This window comes from Oncorhynchus kisutch, linkage group LG21, assembly GCF_002021735.2.
Source record: "Oncorhynchus kisutch isolate 150728-3 linkage group LG21, Okis_V2, whole genome shotgun sequence".
NCBI lineage: Eukaryota > Metazoa > Chordata > Actinopteri > Salmoniformes > Salmonidae > Oncorhynchus > Oncorhynchus kisutch.
This window is the reverse complement of record NC_034194.2, coordinates 35253225-35265752: the sequence shown is the minus strand read 5'-3', so window position 1 is coordinate 35265752 and position 12528 is coordinate 35253225. Positions and strand designations below refer to the sequence as shown.

At 43.3% G+C, this 12528-nt stretch overlaps 1 protein-coding gene across 1 annotated transcript in view; it reads right to left on the bottom strand.

Annotated features, from left to right (window-relative positions):
- LOC109866361 (sodium/potassium/calcium exchanger 4-like) overlaps window positions 1-12528 on the bottom strand; it is a 44586-nt gene that overhangs the window by 12451 nt on the left and 19607 nt on the right. The window contains exons 3-9 of the mRNA XM_020455005.2: window positions 9363-9439; window positions 7192-7266; window positions 6697-6781; window positions 6156-6259; window positions 827-901; window positions 684-709; window positions 489-542 (exon numbers count right to left, since the gene is read on the bottom strand). Coding sequence (XP_020310594.1) covers window positions 489-542; window positions 684-709; window positions 827-901; window positions 6156-6259; window positions 6697-6781; window positions 7192-7266; window positions 9363-9439 — 496 coding nt within the window. The remainder of the gene's footprint in view (window positions 1-488; window positions 543-683; window positions 710-826; window positions 902-6155; window positions 6260-6696; window positions 6782-7191; window positions 7267-9362; window positions 9440-12528) is intronic.

Here is a 12528-nt window from a genome sequence, read left to right as displayed (position 1 = left end):
AAAGTATGTGGACATCCCTTCAAAGGAGTGAATTTGGCAATGTCAGCCACACCTGTTGCTGACAGGTGTATAACATCGAGCACACAGCCATGCAATCTCCATAGACAAACATTGGCAGTAGAATGGTCCATACTGAAAAGCTCATTGACTTAACGTGGCACCGTTATAGGATGCCATCTTTCCAACAAGTCAAAATGCTGCCCTGCTAGAGCTGCCCCAGTTAACTGTAAGTGCTGTTGTGAAGTGGAAATGTCTAAGAGGAACAACGGCTCAGCCACGAAGTGGTAGGTCACACAAGCTCACAGAACAGGACTGGTACTGTATATGAAGTAGTACACCATTTTCATTTTTCACCACTTTTGGCTCGCTAGCTCTACTTATAGAACTACTGGCTAAAAAGTACAGGAGAATCTCTTCAAGATATCCGCCCTCAGTTTCATTGGCCGCCCTGAGTTGTGTGACGTCAGACTTAGTAGTGCAGCACTTACTTCATGATGAGGATGTATCCACAGTACATGAGCACCAACACCAGGCTCTCCCACCTGAGACGGACAGAGGAGCACAGACCAATGAAATCACATCACAGTAACCCGATAAAATCACATATCGCCCAATAAGGAGCAGAGTTCAGGTACATAACCAATGAAATAAAGGTCATATTTAAAAAAGGGCAGATCACTTACCACACCACCTTCTCATCGTAAATGAACTGGGGAAAAAGAGCACGGGAAGAATTCAAAACAATGCCAGTTAGGAAGTATTCAATAAATATATTGTTTATGGTGGAATACAGTACATGTTAAGAGCAATTTAATGTCAGACTTACTGCAATAAGAGCTAGGATAGACAAGATGTAGTAGAATGAATCTCGGAAAACAGACCACCAACCCAACATTACGACCTAGAAAGAGAAAGAGTCAGGAAAGAGATCCCGTTCTGGTATTCAGTAACTAAAGTGTCTCAGACTAGACGTTCTGATCTAGGATCCCCTTTTCTACGTATAGCGCATTCGGAACGTATTCAGAAACCCTGACTTTTTCCACATTATAATATTGATTCAATAGTTTTCACACACACAATAACCCCATAACGGCGTAGCAAAAACAGGTTTACACATTTTTGCTACTTTATAAAAAAAAACATTAAAAACCTGAAATATCACATTTACATAAGTATTCAAACCCTTTACTCAGTACATTGTTGAAGCACCTTTGGCAGTGATTACAGCCTAGAGTCTTCTTGGGTATGATGCTACAAGCTTGGCACACCTGTACTGCGGGAATTTCTCCCATTCTTCTCTGCAGATCCTCTCAAGCTCTGTCATGTTGGATGGAGAGTGTTGCAGTTGTTCAAATCAGGTTCAAGTCCAGGCTCTGGGACACTCAAGGATGTTCAGAGACTTGCCCCGAAGCCACTTCTGTCATCTTGGCTGTGTGCTTAGGGTTGTTGTCCTGTTGGAAGGTAAACTGCTGCCACTACCTACGCTTCCCAGCACGATGCTGCCACTACCTACGCTTCCCAGCACGATGGTGCCACTACCTACGCTTCCCAGCACGATGCTGCCACTACCTACGCTTCCCAGCACGATGCTGCCACTACCTACGCTTCCCAGCACGATGCTGCCACTACCTACGCTTCCCAGCACGATGCTGCCACTACCTACGCTTCCCAGCACGATGGTGCCACTACCTACGCTTCCCAGTAGGGATGGTGCCACTACCTACGCTTCCCAGTAGGGATGGTGCCACTACCTACGCTTCCCAGTAGGGATGGTGCCATGTTTTCTCCAGATGTGATGTTTGGCATTCAGGCCAGAATAAAATATTGGTTTCATCAGACCAGAGTATCTTGTTTCTCATGGTCTGAGAGTCCATTAGGGGGCTTTTGGCAAACTCCAAGCGGGCTGTCATGTGCCTTTTACTGACGAGCTGCTTCCGTCTGGCCACTCTACCATAAAGGCTAGATTTGTGGAGTGCTGCAGAGATGGTTGTCCTGGAAGGATCTCCCATCTCCACAGAGGAACTCTGAAGCGCTGTCAGAGTGACCATCGTGTTCTCGGTCACCTCCCTGACCAAGGCCCTTCTCCCCTGTTTGCTCTGTATGGCCGGGTAGTCAGCTCTAGGAAGTCTTGGTGAATCTAAACTTCTTCCATTTAGAATGATGGAGGCCACTGTGTTCTCGGGGTCCTTCAATGCTGCAGAAATGTTTTGGTACCCTTCCCCAGATCTGTGCCTCGAAACAATCCTGTCTTGGAACTATACAGACAATTCCTTCGACCTCATGGCTTTGTTTTTGCTCTGACATGCACGGTCAACTGTGGGGCCTTAAATAGACAGGTGTGTGCTTTTCCAAATCATGTCAATCACATGAATTTGCCACAGGTGGACTCCAAATAACTTGTAGAAACATAAAGGATGATCAAAGGTAACAGGACCGGAGGTCAATTTAGGGTCTCAAAGCAAAGGGTCTGAATACGTACAGTTGAAGCCGGAAGTTTACAGACACTTAGATTGGAGTCACAAATTTCTTGTTAACAAACTATAGTTTTGGCAAGGACATCTACTTTGTGCATGACATGTAATCTTTCCAACACTTGTTTACAGACAAATTATTTCACTGTATCACAATTCCAGTGGGTCAGAAGTTAACGTTGACTGTGCCTTTAAACAGCTTGGAAAATTCCAGGAAATTATGTAATGGCTTTAGAAGCTTCTGATAGGCTAATTGACATCAGTTGAGTCAATTGGAGGTGTACCCGTGGATGTATTTCAAGGCCTACCTTCAAATCAGTGCCTTTTTGCTTGAAATTCATTTTTTTTCTGTTTTTTTTATCAGCCAAGACCTCCACAAGTCTGGTTCATCCTTGGGAGCAATTTCCAAACGCTTGAAGGTACCACATTCGTCTGTACAAACAATAGTATGCAAGTATAAACACCATGGGACCACGCAGCTGTCATACCGCTCAGGAAGGAGACACATTCTGTCTCCTAGAGATGAACGTACTTTGGTGCGAAAAGTGCAAATCAATCCCAGAACAGCAGCAAAGGACCTTGTGAAGATGCTGGAGGAAACAGGTACAAGTATCTATATCCACAGTAAAACGAGTCCTATATCGACATAACCTGAAAGGCCGCTCAGCAAGGAAGAAGCCACTGCTCCAAAACCCCCATAAAAAGCCAGACTACAGTTTAGAGGTCGACCGATTAAATCGGAATGGCCAATTAAATTAGGGCCGATTTCAAGTTTTCATAACAATCGGAAATTGGTATTTTTGTACACCGATTTGGCAAAAAAAATATGCCTTTATTTAACTAGGCAAGTCAGTTAAGAACACATTCTAATTTTCAATGACCGCCTACCGGGGAACAGTGGGTCAACTGCCTCGTTCGGGGGCAGAATGACAGATTTTTACCTCAGCTCGGGTGATTCAATCTTGCAAACTTACATTTAACTAGTCCAACGCTCTAACCACCTGCCTCTCATTGCACTCCACGAGGAGACAGCCTGTTACGCGAATGCAGTAAGAAGCCAAGGCAAGTTGCTAGCTAGCATTAAAGTTCTTATAAAAAAATAAAATCAATCATAATCACTAGTTAACTACACATGGTTGATGATATTACTAGTTTATCTAGCGTGTCCTGCGTTGCATATAACCGATGCGGTGCGTATCGTTGCTCCAATGTGTACCTAACCATAAACATCAATGCCTTTCTTAAAGTCAACAGAAGAAGAATACATATTTAAACCTGCATATTTAGCTAAAAGAAATCCAGGTCAGCAGGCAATATTAACCAGGTGAAATTGTGTCACTTCTCTTGCGTTCATTGCACGCAGAATCAGTGTATATGCAACAGTTTGGGCCGCCTAATTTGCCAGAATTTTACATAATTATGACATAACATTGAAGGTTGTGCAATGTAATAGGAATATTTAGACTTAGGGATGCCACCCATTAGATAAAATACAGAACTGTTCCGCATTACATTGAATGAATAAATGTCTTGTTTGAGATTATAGTTTCCGGAGTCGACCATATTAATGACCTAAGGCTCGTATTTCTGTGTGTTATCATGTTATAACTAAGTCTATGATTTGATAGAGCAGTCTAACTGAGCGACGGTAGGCACCAGCAGGCTAGTAAGCATTCATTCAAACAGCACTTTCATGCGTTTGCCAGCAGCTCTTCGTTGTGCTTCAAGCATTGTGCTGTTTATGACTTCAAGCGCATCAACTCCCGAGATGAGGCTGGTGTAACCGATATGAAATGTCTAGCTAGTTAACGGGTTGCGCGCTAATAGCGTTTCAAACGTCACTCGCTCCGAGACTTGGAGTGGTTGTTCCCCTTGCTCTGCATGGGCCGCGGCTTTTGTGGAGCGATGGGTAACGCTGCTTCGAGCGTGGCTGTTGTCGTTGTGTTCCTGGTTCGAGCCCAGGTAGGAGAGAGGAGAGGGACGGAAGCTATACTGTTACACTGGCAATACTAAAGTGCCTATAAGAACATCCAATAGTCAAAGGATAATGAAATACAAATGGTACAGAGAGATAGTCCTATAATAACTTCAACCTAAAACTTCTTATCTTGGAATATTGAAGACTCATGTTAAAAGGAACCACCAGCTTTCATATGTTCTCATGTTCTGAGCAAGGAACTTAAACGTTAGCTTTCTTACATGGCACATATTGCACTTTTACTTTCTTCTCCAACACTTTGCTTTTGCATTATTTAAACCAAATTCAACATGTTTCATTATTTATTGGAGACTAAATTGATTTTATTGATGTATTATATTAAGTTAAAATAAGTGTTCGTTCAGTATTGTTGTAATTGTCATTATTACAAATAAAAAAAGTATTTAAAAAATATATATAAAAAAAATATTTTTATTTTGTTATTAAAGCGGCATCTGCTTTTTTGGTCCTCCAATAATCGGTATAGGCGTTAAAATCATAGTCGGTCGACCTCTACTACAGTTTGCAACTGCACATGGGGACAAAGAGCATACTTTTTGGAGAAATGTCCTCTGGTCTGATGAAACAAAAATCTAACTGTTTGGCCATAATGACCATCGTTATGTTTGAAGGAAAAGGGGGAGGCTTGCAAGCCGAAGAATACAATCCCAACTGTGAAGCAAGGGGGTGGCAGCATCATGTTGTGGGGGTTGTTTGCTGCAGGAGAGACTGGGGCACTTCAAAAAATAGATGGCATCATGAGGCAGGAAAATTGTGGATATATTGAAGCAACATCTCAAGACATCAGTCAGGAAGTTAAAGCTTGATCGCAAATGGGTCTCCCAAATGGACAATGACCCCAAGCATACTTCCAAAGGTGTGGCAAAATGGCTTAAGGACAACAAAGTCAAGGTATTAGAGTGGCCATCACAAAGCCCTGACCTCAATCCTATAGAAAATGTGTGGTCAGAACTGAAAAAGCGTGTGTGAGCAAGGAGGCCTTCAAACCTGACAGTTACACCAGCTCTGTCAGGAGGAATGGAAGGCTACTCAAAACATTTACTCCAAGTTTAAATTGTTTAAGGCAATGCTACCAAATACTAATTGAGTGCATGTAAACTTGACCCACTGGGAATGTGATGAAAGAAATAAAAGGTGAACTAAATCATTCTCTACTATTATTCTGACATTTTTACATTCTTAAAATAAAGTGATGATCCTAACTAATCACAGGGAATTTTTACTACGATTAAATGTCAGGAATTGTGAAAAACTGAGTTTAAATGTATTTGGCTAAGGTGTATGTAAACTTCCGACTTCAACTGTAGATAAGGTATGTTTATTTTTAATACATTTGCAAAAATGTCAAGAAATCTGTTTTCACTTTGTCATTATGGAGTATTGTGTGCAGATTGCTGATGATTTTGTTTTAATGGTCTGAATACTTTCTGAAGGCTCTGTAATCCTATTCATTATCATCTAAAAGAGGCTAAACTGATCCTAGATCAGCACTCCTGCTCTTTCTGAACACGGGCCCAGAAATATGCTTTCCAAGACAAACATCAACAGTCATCTGGACATGGTTCCCCTTAGGGGAACTCAATCTTCCCATTTACTTCTCAGCCCATAAGTGATCCAAACGCAAATGCTGCTCTAAACGAGACCTGCACGCACACATGCATACGTGGAAAGAAACACACACACACCTGTCCGGCGAAGATTCCGCACACACCGATGATGCACAGGATATTAAAGACGGCTGATCCAACGATTGTCCCAACCCCCACGTCACCGTGGGTGATGAAGACACCTGCACAGAGGGAGGGAGCCATCCACAATCAGCCCTGACAACAGCCATCTGGGAGAGTGTGTGTGTGTTTTTTATATTTGGATATATTGGTGTGTGTGTGTGCGCGTGTTAAATCTGGTGAACAGACACACGTAGTGTCTGTCAGAAGACTGTGGGATTGGATGATTAAGTCACTTTTTTCCGGTACGCAGATTTATTTTAGACACTGATCATTTGGACAAATCACAGTTTCCCAGGAGTTGACATCTTTCACATTTCAGAATGGGGAGGGGACATTTGGTTCATGCTTCGGGGGGGGGGGGGGGGACTTCTCTAGTATGGTTAGTATTTTATCCCATACATCTCTCCACAAAACATAATCCAGCATCTGACGCAAATACACAAGATTTTACTTCTGGGTATCAGAGATGTGTTGGTGTGTGTGTGTCATATCTTACCAATGACAGAGGCAAACAGCTCTGGAGCAGAACTCCCAGCTGCCATAAAAGTGGCTCCGGCAACATCCTCACTTAGGTCTAGTTTCTGACGGACAGAAAGAGACGAGAGAGGAGACCAGAGAGGAGACCAGAGAGGAGACCAGAGAGGAGACCAGAGAGGAGACCAGAGAGGAGACCAGAGAGGAGACCAGAGAGGAGACCAGAGAGGAGACCAGAGTGCTTACTCAAGGTGAGCTTCCAAAAAGCTTTGCATTTAAAATGTGGCACTTCAGGCATCTTCACACGCAAATCAATCATAGAATAGAGAAGTACTTCATTAGGAATATTTGATTCAGTTCTCAAAGAATATTGATTAGTGAAAGTATTACTCGAGAAGTAATCCTCGCTACTATGTTAACAGAAAACTTACCTGTGTTAAGAACATAAGGCCTAATATCTCTGACCACTTTCACCAGATTGTGTTCCTAACAAGGGTGGGGGGAAACTGTCCCTCACCTCACAGATCTTCTCCAGCGATGTCACAAAGTAGTCGTCACAGATTATAGCCAGGGCCAGGAACATATAGAGGGCCTGTGGAGAGACGGGAGAGAAGTCATGGTGTGTGTGCGAGCATACGCGTCAAACACTTAACTCAACAGAAATTGGCTTAACTGATAGGAAACTTGGCAGATCAAGGAAGGAAGGACCTAGAGAGCACTATCGACCAATCCCAAAATGGAGCCCTAACACATAGCTGCTAGGTATGACGTAGATCTGAGAGGATTAGAAACATCTAGGATTACATACCCATGGTAATAAATGTGGGGAACATTCTACCTAACATATCTGAAGATGGAACTACTACTACCACCTAGTAGAATGATAGCCATCTGATCTGAGATTGATACAATCACGTTGAAAATTGTTTGTATATTGCTTAGACATTAACTGCAGTGCATACTGCATAATATCCGCCTAGCCTGGTCCCAGATCTATTCGTGCTGTATAGCCAACTATTGTGATCATTTTCATGCCAAATAACCATAGCAGTTGGCAAGACAGCACAAAGATGTGAGCAGGCAATTGTTCCTTAGCATTGTGGGAGTGAGAAAAAAAACTATTCTATTTCAGTACAGTTGACGTGATAGATATATAAATTATAGATCAAGACTGACACTGGGTCCAGAGGGTGCTGTGCTCCAGCCCAGCCACAGGGGGCACTGTAAGACCAGCGAATAATTAGCTCCAATTTACCATTAGTCCTCTCCTCTCACCCTCATAGCATTACATGAAATGAATCAAGATTATTCTTAACTTGACACATATTACATGTGATATGTATTTTACTTATACAGCTAAGTCGATTAAGAACACATTCATATTTACAATGAAGACCTGTAAAATTGAGGAAAGGTTCCTAGACCAGGGCAGAACCCAGCGGGACAGAACAACCTAGACCAGGGCTGAACCCAGCGGGACAGAACAACCTAGACCAGGGCTGAACCCAGCGGGACAGAACAACCTAGACCAGGGCTGAACCCAGCGGGACAGAACCCCTAGACCAGGGCTGAACCCAGCGGGACAGAACCCAGCAGGACAAGGTTTGCTGTTAGTGAGGCAACAGAAGGGGGCAGGAGCCCCTGCTTTGGGTCAAATTAGTGTGAGATCAAGCTGGTGTGATGGAGAATGGAGACAAGCTATGCCAGTCCATTCAACCCTTAATAGGGTGTCCAATTAACACATATTTTGACCAATGGGTAAAAAAATAAATTTTAAAAAATTGGGGTGACTAAATCAGTGGAGGCCAGACCAAAAAAAAGCAGTCAAATATCAGAAAAATAGCATCGCTTCCAGAGCATATAAAACAATACAGCTAAGATAGACATGACATGATTTTAGTGTACGCTTTTACATATTAATGCAAAATTCCGGTTATTTTTCAAAGATGTCTCTCAAAAACAAAGACAGTATCACTGTGAAATGTCAGAGCACTGAGCGTACCACAAGCTTTGTATTTACAAAGCCTTTTACATTTCAGTTAGTGTCATGTTAATTTGGCTTTTTGCGACCACCACACGTAAAAACCTCAAGTCGCTGCGAGAAAGCGCACCGCTCGGTCAACAGAGCTCAGTGCGTATTATGGGATGTATTAGGTTACGAAATCGAACTTAGACATAATGTTAATAATAAGAGACCCCCTGAACGATTCACAACATGAACAATCATATGTCTTGGTAAAATGAATTTTAGAACATTAGTCAAATGTCATCACCAAAGTGCATTTTTCACCCACTCTGGGCAGTGAGTTGACGCCCTACCCCCAGACACCTCTTGATAATACTGGGGGGGGGGTACCAGACGTTTCTTACCCACTGAAACCGAGATCACTTGACCCCTTCAATATTTTACATTTTCAGGATAACAAAATACAAGATATAAAACATAATTAAATGTGAAGATTTTGAATTAAGCCATCAGTACCCCAGCAAATATTTGTGGTGAAAACTCCAGCCATCATTCTAAGACCAAGGTCTAGGTGGAGGAATTCCCATATGACTTACACCTGTCATACCGGGGGCAATCAAGAAGTCTACCAACTAGGGCTAGGGACAAGAGGTTGATTTTGGACTGGACCAGTGATGAAAGCATCATAATTAGTAATAGATGCATTCAAAGAGCTGCCTTACCGCCACTATGTGCAGCAGGACGGCCCCACTCTTGCGCTCGTTGTTGGTGAAAAGGTCTTCAGGGAACTCCTTGATCGCTGAGGAGAGAAAACATCACCGCATGTCAGTAATGTGCCTGATGTGCCAGATGTCCAAACTCCAAGGACGAGGTCACCTTGTGACGTGGTGGCAACACTGACCAAGAGGTTTGTAAAGACTTTGAAAATGTTCCAGTCAACTCCGAAACACATTACTTCATTTCTGTGGTGACGTGATTGACAGAAGTTTGTAAAGACACAATGCGTGTACAAATACAAGTCAACTACGAAACACGACTTCATTTCTGTTTGCATTGTGTCACCAATGGACCCATCCTCATCACCTAAAATAATGACAATAAGGTAATTCTCACAGGGCATGAACTGGTTTGTGTGTTCAGTAGGGAGAAACAGTTTAGAACCATATATACTACCTGAACTTGTCCAATATGAAACCCTTGTTTTCCATTGCAAACATTTCAAAGAGCTTTCTTTACAATGTGCCCTACTGAACACGGACCTGATAGAGTGCAAGGAAGCTAGGTGGCGACACAGACAAGGCTCATTCACCACCTCTAAACCTGGCCAGAGGCCCATGAAAAAAAAACAGAAGCCCTTTAAACCTGGCCAGAACACAGGTTGACCCCTGACTCTACTGATCCCTGTACTGCCCAAAAACGTGGTCACTCTGCTGAGCATCTGGCCACAGCAGTGAGCAACAGACTGGCCCTCCATGGGACACAGCTAGTGTCTGGACTAGGAATGATGTTGTATCCACCAGAAGTCAGATATACTCCCACCTGCATGTACCTTCTCTTCCCATTACTTCCATCCTGTAGAACAATGTCACAGGCAATCAGGATACCAGACCATGACGTTATATGATCCTAGATTGTCCAAAAGCCCCCATAGGCTACGTGTAGATCAGCTCTCCTGCGTTTGCACATGCCTTGATACAAGTCATGCAAACAATCATGCATTACGGTTCAAAAACCAGCAGAAGTGCTAAGCACAGTTTCATACTAAGTACACACCAATAACCTACATTTGATATTCTGCGGCATATAGACTCATGAAATGGCAATGATCACCTGAGACCCTATACCAGTGCACCTGTCACACGCCTAGTGCAATACACCGTCTATATACATTAGATGGCGCTCATGACTGATTCACTAACCCAAGTTCTAAATCCTCCTTGGCAACATTGCTTTGGCCCAACTCTTCCAAGGGATAGCATATGATATTCCAGTGGCCTATGACATCCCTTCCCCAGTAGACATGCAGGTAGGGACGAGGAAAGAAGAGCGTTTAAATGTCAGATCGGGGATTCCCGTTGGTCGCTGTCCATGGTGCTTAATCTCCGCTAGCAGCATGAATTGTTTATATTAGTGCAGTGTCGGTACTTTGCCACGTGACAAAGTCCCCACAGAGAAATGTCTGAGTCCTCCCAAGGTCGGTTGCTGCATGTCACAGATAGTCAACAAAGGCAATATGTGAAATTCAGTGCGGAAAAATATTACACCATTGACTAGATTTTGCCTATTGTATTTATGAAGGCAGTCATTGTGGCGAAAGCTTGGTGTAGACTACTGTTCTGGAGATCACAGGTGCAATAAATTAAAACGACAGCTGCGCACGAGGCGGCTTTGTACTCGAGTGGCATTATGTAACACAACAATAACATTAATAGCCCAATTCGGGAAATACTATAGGCATCATTAACTTGACTCATTTGGCAATGACGACTACAAAGCTTAGAGGAATCAAATAGAGCTGCCATCCAAGTAAATAACATACGTTTCCCCTAGAGTGGCTTTAACCCGCTCTCTGTACAGTCCACGTTTGCCCGTTACGTCTTCCAATACCGACTGGGGTGTTCTGAGAGTCAATCAATAATTGAATGGCTCTACCAGCCATCACCATCTCTCCCTCTTTGCAGTTAATGGCACAATCCCTTGGTGCCACGATGCAATCAGATCTGGCTGTGCGCGTGGTATAAATAGACGATAGCAAAAAAGTACTTAGAGGACGCGACCGGGAGCTAGCGCACAGTTGGGCGGACGGAGGGGGTCGCCTCTCGCTCACCGCGTTGTAAACAGTGAACCGGACACCGTTTGCGCAGGGTTTGCCCGTGTCCTTCCCTGCGGAGGTCAATCCGGACAGGAACATGCTTCAACAGCTCTTTGCCACACGGGGATAGGAGGGGAGTTCGCTAGGCTACTGCTACCGCAGACAGAAAGGGGAGCAGCCCTTAGGCGTGAGCGTGCTGCTTGATTAAATGACGCGTCTCAAACCTGGCCCAAGAATAGCATCATATAGACTAGCTAGATTAACACCCTCACATAGGCCAAGGTTATCTATATGCTCGCGTTCTGCCAAATGTCTCGCTATTAATTGGAAGAACGTCATCATGCATCGATATAGTTTCTCCGACAGTGTAGATGTTTAAACATTGGCAATCTGCGGTTTCTACATCCATTTTTAGACGTTTAAAATTAATATATACGCTTTGATTGTTGAATAATAAAACTTCTTACTTTTGTTTACAAACGTAATTGTAAACAAACACTATAGCATTAAATCATGGTTAAAACTATCATTTTGATTTAATGGATGGCCAGTCCTTGCCTCCATAGCTCTGTCCATGAGTTTGAGAGGAGTTACATTAATCCAGCCCCGTCACTCAGCTGTTCACCAAATCAGTGGTGGGTTTGCAGATTTATTTTTCGAAATGCAGATTCACCCTTTAAAGAAAAGGCGGCACACAAGTGGGATCCAGAGGTGACGGCAGTTGCACTGACAACCCGCTGCTGTGTTCCGCTGGTTGTTGCAGCTGGTCAGTGTGAAACAGTGTGTGGAACCCTTTTGGGGGATATCTCGTTGGAGTAGGCTATGTATCATTCCGTTTCAACCCGAGTCAACTTTGAAATAATTTTCTTGGTGGATACATTATTTTTTAAATTTGTTTTAAATCAACATTCCTGAACATGGTAAGCACAAATGGAAACGCAGGCTCTCACCACCCTTCCTACCCATGCATAAGAGAGGTATATCTGTGTACCAGCTAAGTGTGTAAAATGGACACGGCACCACGTTGATATGAATGTCAAGTGGCACACCATACATTAATGCACTGCCACAATGCA